The sequence below is a fragment of the Mus caroli genome, unplaced genomic scaffold, assembly GCF_978045245.1.
Source record: "Mus caroli unplaced genomic scaffold, Mus_caroli_1 scaffold_13, whole genome shotgun sequence".
Classification (NCBI taxonomy): domain Eukaryota; kingdom Metazoa; phylum Chordata; class Mammalia; order Rodentia; family Muridae; genus Mus; species Mus caroli.
Window position 1 is genome coordinate 14,231,213 of NW_028227268.1, and position 23,485 is coordinate 14,254,697.

At 48.0% G+C, this 23,485-nt stretch overlaps 1 protein-coding gene across 2 annotated transcripts in view; it reads left to right on the forward strand.

Moving 5' to 3' along the window:
• The window catches only part of Cacng5 (calcium voltage-gated channel auxiliary subunit gamma 5), a 40,070-nt gene extending 17,763 nt beyond the window's left edge, over positions 1-22,307 (forward strand). For both annotated transcript variants that reach the window (XM_029483109.2, XM_021177718.2), the window contains 5 exons: positions 13,744-13,979; positions 15,313-15,399; positions 16,567-16,707; positions 20,091-20,236; positions 20,522-22,307. In XM_029483109.2, coding sequence (XP_029338969.1) covers positions 13,784-13,979; positions 15,313-15,399; positions 16,567-16,707; positions 20,091-20,236; positions 20,522-20,779 — 828 coding nt within the window. In that variant the 5' untranslated portion in view covers positions 13,744-13,783 and the 3' untranslated portion in view covers positions 20,780-22,307. The remainder of the gene's footprint in view (positions 1-13,743; positions 13,980-15,312; positions 15,400-16,566; positions 16,708-20,090; positions 20,237-20,521) is intronic.
• The last annotated feature ends 1,178 nt before the right edge of the window (positions 22,308-23,485 follow it).

Here is a 23,485-nt window from a genome sequence, read left to right on the forward strand (position 1 = left end):
GGAAGGGAGGAAGAAAGGGGAGAATAAGGGAGGAGGGAGAAGAGGATGGAGGGAGAGAAGGAGAGAGGAAGAGAGAGGGAGAGAGGGAAGAGGAAGAAGAAAAGGAAGATGTGTTTGCCCTTCCAGTTTGCAAGCGCAGTTTGTCCTGTGAGGAGCACAGAACAGCCGGAGTGTGAGGCCGCTGCTCTCACTACACTCCAGTCAGAAGCAGAGAGTGACATGCCACTGCCCCATGACCAGTCTCTCGTTATCATTCAGGCCTACCTCGGCTAGCCCGTTAGAGACACCGTATCATAGACACACCCGAGGTTTTGTCTCCCAAGCAACTCTGACTCCTGCCAAGTTGACCATAGTAACCATCACACATACTAAAAAATGTAAAGGTACAGATAAAATCAATTTTAATAACATATGTGTCTATGGTATGTGTGCCTAGACATACATGCATGAGCATACATGTGCCTCTCTTGCAGATGGGAATCAGAGACAACCAAGGGTATTGGTCCTTGCCTGTTACCTTGTTTGACACAGTCTCCTGGTTGCTGCCATGGAAGCCGGGCTGGCTGACCAACAGCTGACTCCATTTCCCATCTTGCAGTAGGACTGCTGGGATCATACATGCAGGCACCTAAGCCCAGCTTTCTCTGGGGCCTGTGGGGCCAGTTCACTTCCTCATTCTTGCATGGCAAGCACGCTACCCACTGATCCATCTTCTTGGGGCTACAGCTGTGAAGGCTCTGTCCTGTCTCATCCTCCTGGGCTCTGAGAGATGTCCAGGACACAGTGACCCCTTTACTCTAGGTTCCTCAGCTGACCCCTTGGGAAGCACACCGTTCCTTCTGACAATTTCTGTGCTGCTCCATGATACAAAGTCTTGAGCTGCCTCGTTCCACTCTAGCATCTGACTCGTTCGATGCTAGGTCAGGTGTTGGATGGCAATACCTACCCTTCTTGTTCCACCACCTCAAGTGTCAACATCCATCCATAGCCTCTCCCGATGCAGGAGTGATGGTTGCCATTTGCCAAGAGCCTCTCATTCCAACTCTGCGCCGAGAGTTGGTCCTGAATCATCGATGAGATGGAGAGGCTGAGCAAGATGCCTGAGGGGCCCAGCTAGGACAGAAGTAGGAGCCAGACGGCCATCCTGGGGCTGAGGCACGAGGCAGAGCTTCACGCTTGCCTGCCTTCCTGCAGACCCTTCCAGACCAATTCTCTCAGATGCCCAGAGGCTCTGGGGCCTGTGAGATGCTGTTGTCAGCTGAGGAAAAGGGCAGTCCCCTGCCTTCCCCCACCTTGTCATCAGGAGTCACCCAGGGGCCCAATGAGCTGTGAACATTCCCCCTGTCTGGGTTCTACATTCCCTCCCCAGGCCTTTGATTCTGTCACCCAGTCTGGAGAGATAGATTTCTTTTAAATGACTCTAAGCAACTGGGTACATGGAGAGGTGTGAAGCACCTGCCAAGTACAAACTGGGGAGGTCGGTCACGGGCAAGGCATCCCAAGGGGCCATGGGACCATCTTCCAGAATGATGGGAGCCAATGGATTTGTCTTGCCCCTTTGTGGCCTTGGGCTTCCTCGGTCATGGGGACATGCTCCAGACCAGGTCACCAGAGGCCCAGGGTTTACTCAGGCATGATTTTATCTTTAGTTGCGGGCATGGGGAAAGGAAAGAAAAATCAAGTCAAGAACTCACTCCTTAGAGAGACCCAGCAACTTCTGGAAGCTTTTTCTATTCCTGTTCATCTCCCAAGATTCTCAGCCTGCGGGGCTGCAACATCAGTTTCCTATTTTTACCAGCCCTTGGGGGACTGGAAACTGAGTCTGAGAGGTGTTCCTGGACCCCTAGAAACCTGTGCGGCTTTTCTGTTTGACACTTGAACCCCGTGAAGGAAAGCTGGAGCGTGGAGAAGGTGGGGGTGCAGAGAGTGGAGAGAAGGGGGGCGCGGGCATGTGCCCTACATACCGCAGCACGCTGATTTATAGTAAAATAGGCTGGAGGCAGGAAAGCCATGCTGGAGGAGGTATTTATAGCTGTGTGGCCATGCTTTGTAGCAGGCAAGGCCACACTTGATTGTCTGGAAAGTCTTTCTGCACACACACACACACACACACAGCCTTGCTCTCAAGAGGACACCAGGATGAGCTGGGAATGTCTCTAAAGCCAGGCCAGGCTGGTTTCTCTTCTCAGGACTCCCTGATATCTCTCCAGGAAGAGAAATTGGCACAGATTGTCAGAGAGAGAGGGAGAGGGAGAGGGAGAGGGAGAGGGAGAGGGAGAGGGAGAGGGAGAGGGAGAGGGAGAGGGAGAGGGAGAGGGAGAGGGAGAGGGAGAGGGAGAGGGAGAGGGAGAGGGAGGGTTGGGGAGATGGAGAGGGAGAGGGAAGGAGAGAGAGAGAGGGAGGGGGAAGGAGAGAGAGAAAGAGAGAGAGAGAGAGAGATTGATCTTGAAACATAAATATTGACTCTAATCACCAAGGGAGGTCTTCAAGCAATCAAGAGCAGCTTCCTACCCAGCAGGGACATTCAGCAGCCTCCTCCTTCTCCCCGCCTTCTTTTCCTCTTCCTCTTCTTCCTTTGTCCCCTTCCCTTCCTTTATTCCTCCTCTTTCTGTTCCTCCTAATCCCTCTCTCCTCTCTCTTTCTCCTCCATCTCCTCTTCCTTCTTCTGTCCTTCCTCCCTCCACCCATAGGCATTTCTCCTGCCTCCTCTCCCTCTCTCCTTCCTCTTCATCCTCTTCTGCCCTCTCTCCTCCTTTTCTTCTTTTACAATCACTGTTTTTAAGTAAAGCATCTGACTTGCCCCACCATCTGAGTGACACAGCCTAAGGGGAAAAACCGAAGCCATCAGCGCTTTTATGCCAAGCAAGAAAGCTTGCCCAGTGGTGAGAGAAACTGGGCCAAAGTTTCTGCTTGTCAGTGGGCGATCTTTGCCTTTCAAGAGAGTGTTCCCAAGCTGGGGACCCAAGTGGAACATGGCATCTGGCCTCTGGAGCTCTGCAGGAGCCAGGCTGGGGTGAATAGAGGTCAGCAGAACCCAAATGCTGGTGGGACCACAGGGCTGGTTTCAAATCCTAGGTCTCTCTCTCTCTCTCTCTCTCTCTCTCTCTCTCTCTCTCTCTCTCTCTCACACACACACACACACACACACACACACACACACTTTACCTGCACAGGGACTTCCCAACCTCTGCACCTAAAAGCAGGACTGGGAATAACCATTGTGGATGTGAATCACACAACTACATCCAGATGCAGCACAAGCAAAGACAAAAAGGGCATCGTAATGAGGCTAGAGATACAGTTCAGCAGTGAAGAGCGCTGGCTGCTCTTCAGGAAGACTCAGGTTCAATTCCCTGTGCCCACACAGCAGTTCACAACTGTCTGCAACTCCAGTTCCAAGGCATCTAACACCCTCACACAGACACGCATGTAGGCAAAACACCAATGCCCATAAAAATACATCTTTAAAAGAAAAAAGAGCATTGTGGAAACAGCCAGAGGGGTGAAAAAACATAAGAGGTATTCTCACCCCTCCACACATACACACAATAGGCTACAACACACACACACACACACACACACACAATAGGCTACTGAGTGGTGTCTCCCTCAAACACCCCGAGTGGAGAAGGCAGCAGAGCCACTTCTTCGCAAGGCTGGAAGATGGAGTGAGGAGTGCCACTTACTAAGAATCTCAGAGCCAGCCAAAGTACCTGTGGGAACTGAAGCCGGCAAAAAGGTAAAAATAAGCCAGCTAAACAAAAACAGAGCATTTACAGTTAGAAAAACTACCCAACCCTCTCCTTCCAGGACGCTCAAAGCAAATGAAGCTAGATAAGAATATTAAGTCCCATAAAGTAATTTTAAATATGCCAGAAGTAATTATGTAGATAATTACAAAAGAACAGTATCACTGCCTTTTTCCTCTCCTGATAATAATAAAGAGATACTAAACGATATGTAGAGTGTTATATTGCTGAGCTAGAATTGTAATGTTCTGCGTGTGCGTGTACATGTGTACATGCATAGTGTGTGTGAGTGTGCATGTTTGTATTCATGCAGATGCACATGTCATTAGGTGTGTGTGCATGTGTGTGGGGGTGTGCATGTGGAGGTCAGAGGTCAACCTCAGGTGTCCTTTCTCAGGGACTGTTCCCCTTGGTTTCGGGACAAGGACTCTCATTGACCTGGACTGTGCACGTTAGCTCCTTTAACTCTGAAGAGCCTGTGAAGTACCAGCATCTTTATCTCTTTGTATTGTACGACAAAGGGTTACTGGAGGGTTCAGAGAGTTAATATGTGCAAATTGCTCGCAATAGTGCTTGGCGCGTGTCCTAAACATCAGCCGGTGGGAGGCAGAACTGCACACAGCAGAGAGGATTGCAAGCCCACCGCTGGGGTTCCAAGGAAGGGTGAAACAGTGTGGCCTGGCCATCTTGGCCAGCGATGGCAGCCTGGATCTGATGGATGCCTGTTGTCACCAGAATTAGATCAAGTCTGCACATTTTCCTGTCTACATCTATTAAGTTGTGGGGTACAAAGATTGTTTTCCATTTCTCACTGGCTTTTCTCATACCCTGTAGCCATGGGGGAAGCGGGTGCTAGATGCTGCTCTGTGAGTTGCTGGAGGTGTGAGCCGGCAAGTTTGCAGGCTTCTAATTGGCGACAATTAAGACCTCATGTTGCTGAATTATGGAGTTTGCAGTTGCCGCCACCATATTTAATTTAAAGAAGGGAGATAGTTGTGTGATGTCATCTCCCCTGAAGGGGGTTGGGCTTTTCTGAAACAGCTGTAAGATTTTAAAAAAAGATCCATTGCTTTTGCCTCAGAAGTCAGGGTGGTGGCTCTTCTGTGGGTCTGATGTACAGAGGGCTGCTGGCTCTTTCATGCTAGCCAGACTCTCTGATGTGCCCTGTGGCTAAGCTGAGACTTAGTCCAAAAGGAAGTTCTGCACCAATCCAATCCTTCAAGGATGGTGGTACTGGAAGCCATCCATCAAAACGGGAAACTCCAGGGGCCAATGTGTTCATCTAATGACTGACTGTGTGTCTCTGAGGACAGGAGAGAGCATTAAATGTATGGTTCAAATGAAAGAGCTGCACAGTTTTCACAGACAAAGACAAAACTGGGCGCTGCCTCAGAAACAAAGCAAATAGCTTCATATAAATGACATCCAAGGTTGACCTCTGGCCTCTATACCTTGACATGTACAGACACACATACACACACACACACATGTGAACATTAATACACACACATATACACACACATGTGAACATTCATACACACATACACACATACAAACACATTTGAACATTCATACACACACACACACAAAAGAATCATTTGGCATTTCTTTTATGGAAATTAGTGGATAACACATTTCCTGGTTTTGTCTGTCTAAGTATATTCCTGTTTTGCCTTCGATGCCAGGGGGAGATCTCAGCTGGGTACAAAAGTCCGCATTGATGAACACGTGGGTTAAGAACATTAAGTGTTATCATGTTAGAGTCTGACTTTCGTTGGTTCGGTATCTGACATTTGTCTCAGCCCTGCCTTGCATGAGTCTGCTAACTTTCCATTGAGGGCAAGGCATCACACAGGAAAGCCATAGGTGCTCCTGATGGTTGTCTCTTGCATTCTTGACATCCGTAACAGAGGACCACCTGCATCTGGTCATGGATGAGCTGATTTAAAGATGGTTTTCAATCTTTGAAGAGGCAGATCCATTCCTTCCCAGGTCCCGCCTTGGACCTGGGCTGTTTCTTAGGCCTGTTCTCTTTGGTGAGCTAAACTTTGCTCTCATTTTGATCCCACAATACAAAAAGGCAACAGAAAGATCTGCACAGCCCTGGACTCAGCCTCTCAGCCATTCAGCCTCACTCTCCTTGTAAAGTGGCAGGTGCTTCACTTAAAGGGGGAAACTGCACAAAGTGTTCTGCCCATCTCAGCACATCTCCTTTCTCTTTAGCCTTTGACCACGGGGAATACTGGTTTTCTTGATTACTATGCAACATCTTCAAACTTGCTTTATTTTATTTTTATATTTAACCCAACCCTTCTAGTTATTTTCAGCAGGAGGATTTGCTAGTTATTCATAGCCGGAAATATCTATTTTTAACAAGCTACTTAATCACGGCCAAAAATAGCTTTTTAAATTTCCATTGATGCTGTCCCCCCTCAGCAGAATCAAACTGTTTTCATTACGGTAGCTCCGTCATGAGGATAATTGCCTGGTATTCCCTACTCATGTGTCCTCATCCTTAAAATAAATCCCTAGCTACTTGCAAGCGTTTCCCCTCTAGGCTATGCCCAGAATCATGACATCTTCTCAAGACCTCCCTGTAGGGGCTGGAGAGATGGCTCGGTGGTTAAGAGCACCTGCCATTCTTGAAGTGGGCTCAGGCTCAGCTCCTAACACCCAGTGGCAGCTCACAACCACCTGTGACTTCAAGGGGACACAGCGCCCTCTTCTGGCCTCTGCAGATCCAGCATATATGTGGCGCACATAATGCATCCATACACATAAAAGAAAGATAAGCACATTTTAAAGTAATAATAAAAATAAAAACAGCCTCCTATATCACAATCAGAGTTCTGAGACTACAGATGTGCAAGCACATCTGGCTTTATGTGGGTTCCTTACTTTCACATAAGGGCTTTACTGTGCTGATTAATTTTTGTCAACTTGACATGAATCTTTCCGGATGAATGATTGATGTGGAAGAACCTAGGCCACTGTGGCTAGGCAGGTGATCCTGAGTGCTATAAGAAAGCAGGCCGAGCGAGCCATGAGGAGTAAGTCAGTAAGCAGCACTCCTCCATGGCCTCTGCATCAGCTCCTGCATCCAGGTCTCTGCCTTGAGTTCTGACCCTAACTTTCTTCAGTGATGGAGTATGTCCTGAGAGAGTTGTAAGCTGAAATAAACCCCCTTTCCCTCCAAGTTGCTCTTGGCCACAGAATTTACCACAGCAATAGAGAAACAAATTAGTATGTGCACTGAGCCTGTCCTGTATTTTATTCATAGCACCAGCAGGTAACGTACAGTTTAGTTCCAACACTTTACTATTCTGTTGCTACAGAGACAGTAGTTTTCCGTCTAGTGTTATCTTTTCTGTTTGGCTGCTATTCTTCTGTGGCTATTTTTTTGCATCAAACCACTTATGTCAACCCTTGGATTTTCTTGTTTTAAACAGGTTTGGTTTTGAGATAGGTTTGAGACTCACTGTAGCCCAGGTAAGCCCAGAATTCACAGGGTGGCATCAAATCCACACCAATCCTCCTGCCCCATCTTCCCAAGTGCTAGGACTTTAGACACGAGCCACCATGCCCGGCTGGATTGGTTTTAACACTGCTCTTCCCAGCTGATTGGCCTGGATGGCTGCGTCTGTCTACCACACAGGTGATGGTAGCCTAGAAAGTGTATTGATCAAAGTAGTTCTGATGGGACTTTTATAATTGCTAAGCCAAGAATGTTGACTAAGTCATTGATCATGTCTATCCATTTTCTGTCACTCTTACACATACCAAAGTTGACCGAGCCTTTCTCTTTAGGAACAGTTACGTTGGCACACAGTTCTGCAGATTTCGGTTCATAAGCACTCGTCTTCATCACTCTAGGTCTGTGGTGTAGCAACACATCATGGTAGTGTGTGCAGCTCTTCTCAAAGAAAAGGAAAGAGGAGACTGGGGCCCCTTCAGGACCACAACCCCAGTCACCTAAAGACCTCGCTAGGCTCCACCTCTTAAAAGCTCTGCCACTTTTTAAACGTTGTGCGCCATCCAGAAGACTCAATGCCTGGACATTTGGGTAATGTATTAGCACTGACAGAAGACATGTTGCTTGTTACATAGGAAGCCTAGAAATTTCCCAGATCGTCTAGGGCAGTGTAGAATCCTTACTCTGACACATCCCATCAATGCACTGGGCACAGAGCCCAGAGACCAAGTTCTGGGTGGAACTATCCAGGGGAGGACTTGTCACTCCGGGGACATGTGGAGGCCTCTAACAGTGAGGCCTCTGCTGTACCCTGGGTAGCAGGGCCTTTGGAAGCTTTCAGGGTAGGTCTCATTTAAGACAGCTAAAATGGTTTCTTTCCTTCCAAAAATCCCACTTGTAAGAATCTATCCCGAAGAAATACTTGCAAATGTCTCCCTTGATATTTAGAGATAAGTAAATTTATTCATTGATTTTTGTAATAAGGGCAGATTTGAAAATAACCATTCTGCAGTGGGGAAATGGCTATCTCGCTTTGAGCATATGCAAATCAGAGAATATGCATTCTGAAGCTATTAAAATATGCAAAATGTTGATAATGTTAAGTAAAGCAACATCGAGTTACACTGTGTGTGCATGAAGTGTGTGTAATGTGGTCCTAATTTTTAATGCGTAGAAAATTCTAGGCTGCACAGAGAAATCCTGCAGAGGTGATAACATAGTGATGTGCATTAGTTAAACCTTTCTCACTGTTGTGACAAAATGCCCAAAGGGAGAGCGGGTTTGTTTTAACTCAGTGTGGGGCACCGTCTGTGGTAGTAGTGAAGGGTCAGCAGTAAGACAGGTTCTGGTCCCCTGATCTCTCTCTCCTTTTCCTCTTATTGGGTCTGAGAGCCCAGTCCTTAGGATAGTAGCGCCCACATTACTCCTCAGTTGAAGGTCTCTGGAAACCCCCTCACAGACTGCAGAGAGATCCGATCCCTAGATGATTCCAAATCCCATCAGGTCACAGTGAAGAACCATCACAAGGCTTCCTGCTGGACCTTCAGCAAAGTCATGGTCACTTGACCCCAGCTGGACGCCTACAGGCAGTGGGCATCAGCCCTGGATGCTTGCCCACAGTGCTTCTTCCTCTCTGAAAACCCATTGATTAACCAACCTCTTGCCCAACCAAGGGTGGGAGGGATTTTAATAAACATCAACCTCTACTCTATGAGGCTTAGGGACACTGTGTGATGGGGTCTGCCAGGGCTCTATATCCTCCACTTGACAGCCCTAATTCCTGGCAGACAAGCTGACCATGTCTGAGTCAAATAAAGTGTGTTAAAATTCAAAAAGCATACTCCTTGGGTCCTTCTTTGTTGAAAGACAGTGCATCCTTACCCAGCAATTCTCAACTCCTAACTGGAGCATCAGCAATACGAGAGAGAGAGTGCGCCAGCCACCAGGGAGAACCAGCTACCTGGCAGGTCCTCAGCCAGAAACTGTTCGACCATTGTGGAAGGTGGTGTCTCCAACCAAGACGGAGGAAGTTTGGAGAGGCACGGGATGACACTGAGGTCTGTAGGCTTCAGAAGACGCGGTCCCTTCTGAGCCCCTATGTCCTTGGTACTCAGCACTCTGTATATGTTTGGATATCCTTCATCTGTGTCTTCAGAGATGCTACTTTCTCCACCATGAAGGCATCCTATATCTTTACACAGAGCAGTTTAACTCTCCGCAGGATAAAGACCTAACATCTATTCAGTTGGCTGGTGTGGAAGTGAGAGAGGAGACAGGACGGTGGATACTTGTTAGGTAGCACGTGCTGGCTATTGGTATGAAGCTCACAGCCCATTGTCAATCGCAGCATCTGTATGTACTAGCCTAGCCTATAAATGGGTCCCAGGGAGGTGGGTTTGTTTTTTCCTGTAGAGAAGCATTCTCATCAGTCAGGACTCGGGTACCACTGGCATCTGGTGGTAGAAGGATAAGGTTGTTTCTAAGCATCCTACAGTATTTATGACTAGCTGTCCAACAAATAATTTCCCATCCCCAAAGGTCAGGGGCTGAGAAACCCCACTCTAAAGCATGGTGACCTCAGGTTTCCTTGAGCCAGCTCCGGAGAAAACCCAGTATCTTTTCACGGCCCCCAAAGACCCATAGCACCATTCCTGTGTACTTTCTTAATCAGAACAGTCACAAACATGTCTAGACTTAAGGGAAAGAAGCATGGATCCCACTTCCCAGTGCAAATAATTAGCCAGGTGATGGTGGTGCACACCTTTAACCCCAGCAGTCAGGAGACAGGCAGGTGGGTCTCTGTGAGTTCAAAGGATAACAAATAATTTATGACCATTTTTTAAAGGATTTTATTTCTATTTTGTGTGTGGGGGTGTTTTGCTTGCATGTGTGTGCACCACATGCGTGCCTGATGATTACAGAGACTAGAAGATAGTGGATCCTCTAAACCTGGAGTGACAGATTGTTTTGAGCCCCCATGTGAGTGCTAGGAACAGAGCCCAGGTCCTCTGCAAGAGCAGTAAGTTTGTTTTTTTTTTTAATACTGAGCCATCTCTCCAGCCCCCGTGGTCAGTTTTGAATTCCCCTGGAAAATCATGGGAACATTCTAGTAGAAATCAGGCAGGGGATCAGGACCCACCAGGCACCATCTGGTTACTTTCTCCTGCTGGCTACTGACCACAGTGGTGCTGAGTCAGTGGACCAGCTCAAAAGAACAGCTGGAGCCAGCTTCAAAGCCCTGTCTACAGTGCCTACTCCCCAAACTCTTCACTGAAGCTCTACTGGGGTTCCTCTGAACCAGCTGGGCATTGACCCTGGGTGTCTTCATTTGATTGGCTTTCTGCTATACCCCAATTGAACCCCACCCATTTTTTTCCTACAATCCTTTATACCTACTACCTCACCTACCCCCGAGTCCTTGTGCACTCCGTCCCAGAGTCCTCCATGACTGGCTTGGGCAGGGAAATGTACCATTAGTGATTTAATCTCCGCAAGACATTTCTCTCTAATTGCTAGTCATGGATGATAATTAGTGGCCGTTAATTCCTGATCATTAACAAGCTAATACTTAGAGGTAATGGCACCGGTAATCATCGTAAACCGTGCAAAACCGCCATGCTCTGGGGCCCCAGTTTCCAGAGGATGCCACTGCGTCATGATTTCCTCAGCACAGGAGTGAGCCGGCGCCCCTCATTTTTCTGACAGCCGTGGAACTGATGTCTCTAATCTTTAATTTCATGTTCTTCTCTGGCTATAGAAATAACGTATGCTCTTTTAGAAGCTGTGCAGAGCACAGGAATGTATGAAGAACATAAAACACACAGAACCTTATTACCTGAAGAATCTTCTGAGTCTGTGAAATGTTCCTGATCGGAGAGGTAGAAAACTTGTATAGGTCTGTCATGTAAGAGATGTTTACCTTAGAATGTTCAACAAGCAAAGTCTATGCGTTTGTGAAAATGGTCTGACTGTAGAGGGATGAGAGTCAGGAGACAGAAGCAGACACCAGAAGCACAGACTCCGGGCAAGTGAAATGGTGTGATGAAGAGAACCTTTATGGAACAAACCTGAGAAGCTGACTTTGAACTCCCATAAAAGATCTATCTATATATTGATATTTTGCACTTTTGTTCCTTGGAGTTAGCATACTGGGTCATCTCAGGCCCCTCCACCTTCTAGAATTGGCAGACATGTGCGTTGAGGGAAATATTAGTCTTGTTGCTTACAATGTGGGTTTAGAATCAGGAGTGCTGAGGCATGGTGATCCTGGGAAATCATACCAGAAGCTCTACCCCAGAAGCACCCCATAGGGAGCCCCAAGGCATTTGCCACTCTAATCATATGGAATACTTGGTCATTTAGACTATTCTCTAAAGCCCCATGTCTTAGGCATTCCTGGATTCCTGAACACCCTCCTTTCCCATTTCTCCACTACCCCAACACTTCTTGGGCCTGTTCATTTCTCCAGTAGAAAACCATAGAGTCTAGGCACAGAATTTGGAATTAGACCTGATTTCAATCCAATCTGCCTCCTAGGATATCCTGTGGACTGCTTGATGCATCTAAGCCTCAGTTTTCCCATCCAAGAAATGGAGTTAATATTAATTACTTCCTCGTGGGACTACTGTGAAGGTTTGGTGAAGGCTTTGTGCTGTAATTAATGGTTAGTGAGGGCTTTATAAATAAGTATGATGACACAATAAACACATAAATACGTTTGCAATGGCTAAAAAGTGTTGCTTTTCGCCTGCTATACAGTTGCCCTGTTCTCCAGAAAGGGAGGAAAGACTTTTGGGGTTTACCTGAGGAGACTCCAGACTTTCGGGCCTGCTCCTGTAGAGTCTGCAGGCAAGGTCACCTTCAGCCTCTTCTTTTATGCTTTGCTTTGCTGACTCTGATCCAATCTCCTCTCCACTTTCATCTTTCCAAGTCTCTAAGACCCAAATCTTTCTCATCTCTGCCAAGCTTAACATTAAAATTGTCTGCTCAGCTTCGGCCGGGCAATAGCTGTCGTATTTCAGATGCCCTGATCTGTCTGCTCTGAGAAAAGCGGGGCTTTATTGCATTGTTACTGAATAATAATACCCTACACCAGGTCCAGCTTTGCCTTTTCAACTACGGTCCTGTCCACCGTGACTGTTAATCCCCCAACAATTCTGTGGGGGGCGGGGAGGCAGAGCAGATCTTATTACTCTAGAGGAGTAGCACGGACCCAAAGAGGGTTTCCCAGATCCCTCATTTTGTGGCCAAATAAGTCTGGGGAAATTTGGAGTAAACGAAACTAAAGTGGCTGTCATGCAGTTCCTCCAAACCAAGACACAGTGCCTCCTGATGCCTTTCCCCTAGACTATTCCATAGACTTACTGCATAGACTCACTGCGTTGTGCGGGAAATGGCTTGGCATTTCACTCTCCTCTTCCTTGTCAAAGCCAGTACAGGAAGGCTTGTAGGGCCTTCCAGAACCACGTTCTCCCACCTTGCAGACTTCACACTCCTCCAGAGTGCCAGCCAGAACGTGGCCCATACTGTGGCTCTCCCAGCTCTCCCATGGTCAGCTGCTAGGGTGGGGATGCTGCTGTGGGATCAGGACCTGAGGGACCCCTTCCAGGCAAAGAACACTAATGTCACTGTATGACACCATGTGGTGAGCTCAACTTCACAGCCAAACCTGGATTCTGATGCTTTTCAGGTGTCTTGGCAGCCACCTATGCTTAGATGTCAGCCAAGGCATGACATCGTCCCTAGGTAGGGTCCTGTGCCTGGTGGACTCAAAGTTGCCCACACCATGGAAAGCTTGAGGCAAGGTTCAACCCTTGCCCTTGTAACCCTAGGCTTACATCTTTTATAGAGGTGGCACTGTCCGCCTTCTTCTGGGTTTAGGTCACACTCTGAGCTTTCTCCATGCATCAGTAACTTTTTCCATTTCTGTAACAAAATGCATGGCAAAAGCAACTTAAGGGAGAGTGTGTTAAGTCAATTAGATCTTTCTGAAAACATGTTTACAGCATACCCAGAGATGTGTTTCCACAGTGGCTCAAAATCTAATCAGGGTGGGTGGGTGGATGGATGGGTGGATGGATGGATGGGTGGATGGATGGATGGATGGATGGATGGATGGGTGAATGGATGGATGGATGGATGGATGGATGGATGGATGGATGGATGGATGGATGGATGGGTGAATGGATGGATGGATGGATGGATGGATGGATGGATGGATGGATGGATGGGTGGGTGGATGGATGGGTGGGTGGATGGATGATGTGTAAGTGGGTGGATAGGTGGATAGATGAATGGTCATGTATAGTAAGGGAAACTCAGAAGACAGGGGAATAGACACAGTAGCCTTAAGAGAAAGCTGTGAGTTCCTGAGGAGCAAAGGGAGAGGGTCAGTCACCCTTAAGTGGAGATGGTCTGGACACTAGTAGCCTAGCTGCTCTTATTCACCCACTGACCCAGAGCAGAATGACTTCAGCTCCTGCTCCCCACCTCCTGCTCACACTCTCTCTCTCTTCCCCACAGCCCATTCTCCACTCCTTGCTGCCCATCCCCATCCAGGAAGATGAGCGCCTGTGGGAGGAAGGCCCTGACCCTGCTGAGCAGCGTCTTTGCCGTCTGCGGCCTAGGGCTGCTGGGTATCGCGGTCAGCACGGACTACTGGCTCTACCTGGAAGAAGGCATAATCCTCCCGCAGAACCAGAGCACGGAGGTCAAGATGTCCCTGCACTCGGGCCTCTGGCGGGTCTGCTTCCTCGCTGGTAAGGACAGTCCTGTTCTGGGGAATACCTGCCTCAAGAGGGTCTCTCCCTACTTAGAGATGCCCAGGAGGTGCCAGTAGACACTTCACCACAGACAATCTCCACTGCCTCTGGACAGTGGTGCATGCAGCCAACAGACCACAGACCCAAACTCAGACCCTGAGTCACAATGTCCTCCAGCAAGCTCTCTCAGGTCCCGAGGCTTGCTTTCCTCCTAAAAGGTCCATGCAAGGCTGGCTTTCCCACACTCTGCCTCCCAGTGCTGAGTGACACCTCACAGATCTGAATCACCCATGCAGGCCTTTCACGAACTCCTCAAATTATTGATTACACATAATCTCCCTTATGAAACCACAAGGCAGACTTATTATTGCCACTTTTCAAGTGGCAGAAGTGAAGATTCTGGCAGCTTAAATGCATCTAGACTTCTACTTCACTGACTTCCACAACAGCTTCCTGTTCCTATGTCTGTGAAAGAAAACCCAAATGTGTGTCCTTCTGGGTCTGTGGGAGGATGGAGATTTTGGACTTCCTTTCAGCTCACTGGGGATTCTCTGGAACCAAGTGAGTTGCTGCACCAAGAGCCCTGTCCTCAAGGTCTTTGTCACAGCCTATACAAGAGTAGACCCCCATGTCCTACAAGACCTGTGAAAGCTGTTCTGGCCAGCATAGTCACAGTATGGTCTTTTAGTCACTTTTGTGGAAGAGTCCTGGAACCTGTGTGAGCATTGAGAAGAGACACCGTTTGTTCCCTCAGCCTTTTCTCCCATCGTGATGCTAGGGCTCTGATGGACAGGCTAGAGTTGAATTGGGTATAGCAGAAGGGCCATCTCCAGCTTCAGCCTGGCTACCTTGTGTCATTTTTGTGGAGCCTGCTTTAGGAACAGCATCCAGCTCTGACCTTGTCTCTCACTGCTCCAGGTGCTGTGACATCTGTCTCTGCTTAACCTGAAGCAGGGTCTCAAGGCCACCAGGGTCTGATTGACAAGGCTGTGGAAGGTTATTGCACACAAAAGTCTACCCTTATGCATCTGAGACAGCCATGCACTGTCATCAAAAGCAACGGGTGGCACCAGATGTGGGCTGGACACAGAGTTCATAGTGCTGACCCCTTCCCAGTGCTGCAGTCCTTACTCCAGAAAGAATCATCAAGATGTGTTCTCCACTTCTGCTGTGGGCCACCATCCAGGGACGAAAACTTACCTAAAGATTTTATCCAGTCCAAGTACAGAGACACAGGCCCAAAGAGTCTGGAAACATTTGGAGTATACTCACTTCAAATCCATGTTGGAGTGGGGGCCTGGGAAATAGCAATAACTGTTTGTCTCCACAGGTGAGGAGCGAGGACGCTGTTTTACCATAGAGTATGTGATGCCCATGAACTCCCAGATGACGTCAGAATCCACGGTCAATGTTCTAAGTAAGTGCCTAAAACATTCTAACCTGCACCACTGGTGGGACAGAGAAAGCCAAACAAAGGGAAGAGTCAGACACCCAGAATCATCTCAAGAGCTGGCGCCCTTGGCCTTAGCTGGTTATACTAGTGTAGTTCACTGGAGCTTGCCCTGCACGGTAGTTTTTCTGGAGTGAAGATAGATTGCTGGAGCCCCTATGTCTCTGATCCCCCGGAATTGGAGAACTCACCCCCAGACTGAAGCAATCTCTCTGGACTGTGGCAAGATTGACTTTATGGCCTTAACCTCATCAGAGTGGCTTCTGAGCATCAGCATGAACTTGCAGTGTTACAATGTGATGCATGCCCTTGGTCTGGTAGGAGAGTAGGTTCCAGGACCCTCCGGATGCAAACATTTGTGAACATATCTGTTATGCAAAACAGTTCAGTACTCAATGTGCCTATAACCAAAACACTTGGTAAGTGAAGAATGGATAATATCTACTACAGCATGAATGACTAACCTCAGTGCCCACTCCCTTCCCTCCTCAGAGGTCCAGATGATGCCACATGGCCCCAAACCCCAATCTTCTAATCCACGAGGTTGCTCTTTCCTGCCTCCATCCTGAGTGAGCTGTTAGCATACAAAGCTTGGGTACACTCAGGACCCCACATGACTAACAAAGATACCCTATGGGAAATCCTGAGGGTTTAGGATACCTCTCAAAACCCTGGGACAAAGAGGAAATTCTTTATTATGCAGTAGAACACACACACACACACACCGCCAGTGATTATAAATTGAAAAATAAAGAGGCCAGTGGCAGTCCTCTGTAACACTCAGAGCATGCCCCGTACCCTTGGAAATCGTGGGTGTCTCTTGAAGATGAGGTAGGATGATGTGACCAGGCACCTCACAGATCTCCTATAGATAGGTAGTGCAGATTCCTGGGAGCAGAGCTTATGTCTAAAGGGGAGATAAATCTCTGAATATGTTGGAAGTTGAAGTCAGACCTTCCAGTCCTGCCTTGGAAACAAAAGCCCTGCCATCATCAGGAGATCCTTAGGCCACTCGTGTGGGACTAGGGATTTGGGCACCCATCTGTAGACATTGAAGGGACATACTTCTTGGAATGAGACAGATGAGGAAGGTCACTGTAGTCCAACAGGCTGTCCCTCTGCCCTCTGCATTAGAAATGATTCGCTCAGCCACGCCGTTCCCCCTGGTCAGCCTCTTCTTCATGTTTATTGGGTTCATCCTGAGCAACATCGGGCACATCCGTCCCCACCGGACCATACTGGCCTTTGTCTCCGGCATCTTCTTTATCCTCTCCGGTAAGTTGTGTTATTCTGTCTCCATACACCCTGGACTTTCGACTCTTAGTTCCTGAGCAGTTCTGCCTCAGGAAATCCCACTCACAACTGTGAGCCAATAATGGACATAGAATGAGTTGAGCCAGGGACCTAGGCAGAACTGAGTCAGGGCAGAAGGAGACTCCTGATGTCCTTAGACACACCCATGTGACATTCCAGAAAAAAACACATGAAGCTTCAGAGATGGGGTGGCCTGATGGATTCATCCTGGGCAGAACTGAGTTGTCCTAGCTGTCCTCACAATACACACCAGCACAATTCTTCTCTAGCTCCCACTGATGAACATTCATTCCTGTGACTGAAAGGACCAACCAACATCCATGGGTATGGCCATGGAAAATAAAAGCATCTGCCTTTGGAATAAAGGTTCCTTCACCCATAATCCTCAGCTACCCTCAGAGACCCCTTGCTTTCACGATCTAACCATACTCCGTTTTCTGAGCTCACTAGACCCCTTCAGGATAGACATAGTTTCATGGACTATCACCAGGCTGTACTTTAGTCATTCATTCATTCATTCACTCACTCACTCGCTCATTCACTCATTCATTCAGTCAGTCATTTAATCAGTCTGTTATGATGTCTATCGGACCATGTTCTATAGGCTGGCAACATTGACTATAGAAAGTGTCGTGGGAGATATAAATATGTAGACTGGAAACAGGAACTCAGAGTGGAGGGAACAAGGAGAGGAGACACTGGGACCTGCCAAGGAGACTGAGAATATAGCTAAAATTCAGAACAAGGTGTTTGCTGGTCAAGGAAAACTAGAGAAGTTGACCTAAAGAGTGAGTAGGAATTAGGCAACGAACTTAGGTTGGAGGGAAGAAAGGGCCAAGAGAGAAGAAATGGCATCAAGTGTGGGGAACTCCCATGGAGTCTCCGGGAGATGAGGAATCGTGTTGAGAAGTGAGATTATAGAGGAACCTGAACTGTCTTAAGATCTGGAACTTTATGAGAAGCCTTTAGAAGAATTGGAGCCAAGGAATGACATCATATTTGGATGTTAGAACACTTGCTGTTAGGATCAGTGCAAGGAAGGGAAGTGAGACAGGAGCCAAGGAAACTGGGCAGATCCCCCAGCTACCAGAAGTACAGGAGACGGGCAATGGTGGCACGTGGGTTGACACTGCAGCAGAAAGGGAGAGGGTTTGTGTGTCATTCAGAGGGTAAACTCAGCAGGACCAGGCTCTCAAGGGAGGCATCAAGGATAGGAGCTGTTTGCTTGCTTGCACATTGAGTGGATGTTACATCCATGATTAGGAACCACACAGAGAAACAGCTTTGCACAAAGGTTATAAGATCAGTGTGGGAAACGGAGTTTGATTCTTCCATTGCGGCATAAAGGAAGAGGTACCTAGACAACTGCCAAACATCACGGTCTGAGGCTCATAGATTCACCTAAATCACAAAGATTTGAGAGCTGTCAGCCTAGGTGATGCAAGCATGAATCATGGTGAGTTTACACATAGGAACCATATGAGAAGGCCAAGGAATGTGGTGAATAAAATGGGAGCCTTCTCCCCAGTGACCTCATGGAGACCTGAGCCCTAAAAGATGATGGATTGGTTTTTCAGGGTGCTGATATTCAGTGTCCTGAATTGGTCGACTAGAGAAGAGAGGTCTAAGAATTGATTCTCAGGTAGAAGATGAGCAGGTGGTAGGAAAAGTATGGATAGATACAATGGCTGGATGGATAGGTGAATGGAAGGATGAATGTGTGGATGGATAGATGGTATGTGGGTAAATAGATGATGTGTGATAGATGGATGGATGGATGGATGGATGGATGGATGGATGGATGGATGGATGGATGGATGGATTGCTGGGTTGATATATGGATGGATGGATGGATGGATGGATGGATGGATGGATGGATGGATTGCTGGGTTGATAGATGGATGGATGGATGGATGGATGGATGGATGGATGGATGGATGGATGGATGGATGAGTGGATGGATGAGTGGATGGATGAGTGGATGGATGAGTGGATGGATGGATGGTTAGGTTGGTTGGTAGATGGATGGGTGGATGGATGGATGGATGGATGGATGACAGATGAATGACAATAAAAGAAAAATGATTCTCTGGCATAGGTATCCTTACTGGCAACTGGCTTCCCAGTCCTTTTAGGACCTTTCTCCCATTTCCCTGTCAGCATAATCTTTTTGCTGGGTGACAGTTACATTATCTGACTCACACACACACTCCTCTGCCTGTCTAATTTTTGTTCTATACATCTGTTGTGCATTCTTTCCTCTACTCTGCCTGTCCAGTCTTTCATCCTTCTAATAACACCTGCAATGTCATCAGCCCAACATGGTATAGTGGTATCCCACCTAGCCAGAGTGGGACAAACTCGAGGCCAAGCTACTCACTTCTCCTTGTGTGAACTCCACAGTAGCCAAGATGGTTGGAAATCAGGATACCTGAGTTTCCATCCATGAGTGAGTCACAAGATCTTAAGTCTAGGATGGAGCTAATATATATGAAGTGGGCTTGTGATAATAACAGAGGGACATTTGGGGACAGCAATGACTCACACTTGTTAAGTACAGAGGAAGGTTTGAATCACACCTGTCTCCCTTTAACATCCATCCTTGGAGAGGCCTCAGTTTTTGTAAAAATAATGTGAATGGAATGAAATATGAACAGCTCAACGTAGAGTGATTAATTATGCCTTGACTCAATTACACTCACTAATTGATGAAACGGTTGCCTGAAGCAGTCCTGTGTACAATGGCAATTGGAGTTTGGGGCCCCAGTGGCTTCCTGATTCACTGCTGGCCAGGATCTGAACTAACTTGCCTAACGTCTCCTGGCTGAAGATGTCAGAGAGGATTCACTGTGTAACCAGAGGGTTTACATAGGACCAAGGCCACACTGGCAGAGTCCAGAAGGATATGTACAACCCCCTGCTGGAGGCAGAGATTAGAAGCTCTGCCTTGTCTTAGTCCTTAGGTTAATAAAAATCCTCTTGGTAGATCAGGGTTCACATCCCAGGGTCATAGCAATGCTTTTTAGAACAGTATAGTAGTAGGACCCCAGATCAGGGTCAATAAACAAGGATACCCAGGAGAGTGTGTGTGACAGAGGTAGGCGTATCAATCACTAGGCTTGTGTCTTGGCTCGGGAGACTAGTTGGATAGGGAGATTCTACCTGTGCCTGTTCACTACCTAGAAGATGCTGGTGTAGACAGTCATCAGGGGGGGCAAATTCATGCTAATTTTTGAGCTCCAAATTTAAAGCTTTGTTCTCAGTGGGTACCATATTGTCAAACTCTCTGAACCTCCAGGCTGAGAGTGCCCTGCTCTTCCCTGCCCTTCCCTTCCCTCATCCAGGCCTCTCTCTTGTGGTGGGCCTGGTGCTGTACATCTCCAGCATCAATGACGAGATGCTCAACAGAACCAAGGATGCAGAGACCTATTTCAACTACAAGTATGGATGGTCATTTGCCTTTGCTGCCATCTCCTTCCTTTTAACAGAGGTAACCTGCCCCATACTGCCCTGTGCCAGATCGGTACTGCCCTACCTGGAGGGGAGGAAGGAAGCACCCCACAGCACCCTGGCCTATCCACCCCACTCTACCGCTCTTCCCAAGAATGTACCTCTCCCTGGCTTTCCTGGGTCTCCTCCATCCTGGATGTCCTCAGGGCCCCCCTGTCCACACACGCACTGGAGAGGGTCCATGGCTGTGATCCAGGAAGACATGGCTGGAACATTATGAGAAGCCCCTATCAGTGAGCTCTCCTCTGCTTCTCTTTCACTGTAGAGTGCTGGGGTGATGTCTGTGTACCTGTTCATGAAGAGGTATACTGCTGAGGACATGTATAGACCTCACCCAGGCTTCTACCGGCCACGTCTGAGCAACTGCTCCGATTACTCCGGCCAGTTTCTACATCCAGATGCCTGGATCCGGGGCCGCAGCCCCTCGGACATCTCCAGCGACGCCTCGCTACAGATGAACAGCAACTACCCAGCTTTGCTCAAGTGCCCAGACTATGACCAGATGTCATCATCTCCCTGCTGAGCCAGCCCTAGCCTCCTCCCCACCTGAACTTTGGATGGCTGGACAGCGTTTCCCTTGCCCCCTGAGCTGAGGCCCAGGCTGTTCCCTGCTTAGCCATTGTTACTTGACCACATCTTCTCCCCGCACCCAGAGTAGCTAGCATTCTTCGGTGGGCATCAGAGCCTGGAGTCAGAGGCATGCTGATTGGCTGAGAGCATGGGTGAAGCCCCACCTCTAGAGTGCCAATCATAGCCACGGGCTCCAGGGAAGCCAGCAGCACTCCATGCTGTGCTGTGCAGGAAGATGCCTATGTTCTAATTGAGTTTTGTTCCTGCACTTCCAGGTTAGCCAAGGCCAGGCTGGAGTTGCCAAGTCTCTGATACAGACAAAGGCAGACCTGAATGCTTGCCTACCAGCCTGGCTCTCCATCCATGAGCTGGACTGTGAGACCAAAAGGTGACTCTGCTCCCGTGGTCTGACTGGCCCAGAAATCTCAAGCAGACAGTTCCTTTTATGTCTTCGGCCTCTCTTCACAAAACACATCTCTCTGTGTAGCACTGCCCTCCCCCCAGGCCCTGGACCATCCAGACTTTCATCCTTCTGAAACACAGTTGCCCTGGTCTGGGACTAAGGTAAGTATTCAGCAATGCCAATGACGTCACAAAGGTGTTAATGGCGGAAGATGTCTTAATACACATGACCCCTTGATAAGCTATTTCATGGGGTCTTTTGATGCCTTAACCCAAAGTAGTGACTGATAATGAGAACTCAAGAATTTGACAGTTTTGTGTTCAGAGCGCCAAGCACTGTATACAACCCTGGGGGGTTGACTTTCAGAGACCCTATTTCCATCCTAGGCTCTAAGTTCTAATCGTGTAGACAGGTTTCTGTACCACCTAAGTACACCATAGCTGTGAGCTAGATTTGATGGCACAGTGCGTTTTGAGCCCAAACAAGCCAGATTCCGGACCATCCAGCTGCCCTGCCGATGGTGCCTGTGAACATCTGGACGTTGCCAACTTAATCCTAATATGGGGAAGCATCCGCTTCCCAGTTTCATGGCATATGTGGGCAAATCACGTGCCTCCAGAGTGCCAGACAATGTGACAAATGCTTCCCTGATGGGAACTCGGAGCTGGGAGGCTGCAGGCACTTCTGAGAGTCCACAGAACTCCCATAGTCCCCCAGGTGTCGGCTCAGCTGGACCATTGTTCGTTCTGAGAGCTGTGAGAGGCAAGCCAATGTGGCATTCTCTGTGCGGTGTATTTTTGCCGGGCCCATTCTTGCCTCGTTCTCTTTAAGATGCCAAATGTACCCGAATATACAAAGCCACAGTGGGTGACTTGCAGGCTCTGGCAAGTGGCACAGGAAACTACACAGCTGGTGCCTACAGAAGGACAATGACTCAGCATGGAAGAGGCCAGAAGTTCAATATCAAGTCGTCAGAGGACTGATCTCCGAGGCCTCCGCTCCTGGCTTACAGATGGCCGCCTTCTTGCTGTGTGATCATGTGCTGCACCTGAGACCTGAGGCTTTTTTTTTTTTTTTTTTTTTTGCATATCCAAATTACCTTTTAAAAGGACACACCAGAGGCTGGGGATATAACTCAGTTAGTAGGGTTCTGGCCTAGCATGCATGAAGCCCTAGATTTGACCCCCAACACTGTATAATCCAGCTGTGGTGGTATACATTGGTAAACACTTGGAATGCAGAGGCAGAAAGATCTTCAAGGTCACTCTCAACTACGTAGCTAGTTTGAGACTAACCTGGGCTACGTGAGACTATGTCTCAAGAAATTTTAAAATCAGGTATGGATTAGAGCTCATTCCAATAAATTCAGTGATCACTATTGATAACTATGAATATAATCATTTAAGTACCCTTGTACACATATAGTCACACTCTGAGGTACCGGAGATTGGGGTCTCAGAGTACAAATCTGGGAGAGGGCAGGGCTCAGCCCCTAACATGCAGATTGCTTTGCAGATATTACTCCGTCAGTTTCACAGAGAGTGGAGGGGAAAGAGCAGCTTATTTCTGCCTGTCAGTTCAGTCCCTGAGTCAGTCCTTGGGCAAACCCTCCAGTTCTGAGATGCTCAGCTGGGACTGCCTCCACGCATCCCCTCCACACCTACAGCCACACCTCCAGTGATCCAGTCCACATTGTTCTTGTGTGCCAGTTTCTGTATCTTCCTGTCATCTGAGGGCGGCTGGCAGCCCTGGCTTCCCACTTCTTGGGTGTCTCGCAATGGCCGTGGTTCACTTTTGCCGCTGTTTGCCAGAGTCTGTTTGGAGACGGCTGAGAGGTATTTTCAAGCTGGACAGGCGTCTGGGTGTGCTCGACTCCAACTTTTGTCAATGTTATTAACACCTGTGATGTACTTTCTCTCTCTCTAAAACACTTCTCTATCACCGTGCCAGGCTTGCTTGTGTACACAAGGAAAAAAAACAGAATCTAATCCTCACTGTAAGCCGACTGCCGACCACCGTGTGTTGTTAGGGCATGCTATCTCCAGTCTGAGGCTGAGCTGTCAAGTCCAAGGGTGTTCCCACCCTGGAATGTGTCATGCACACTTACTGTAGTAATGGGTCTGGGTCCCTTTCTTCCCCATGAAGGGATGGGAAAATGTACCAACACATACCACCATCATAATTTCTTTTCCATCTATAAACCGATTTCAAAAAACTAGTCATCGTCTTTCCTTGGACAAAATATTTGTATCACAC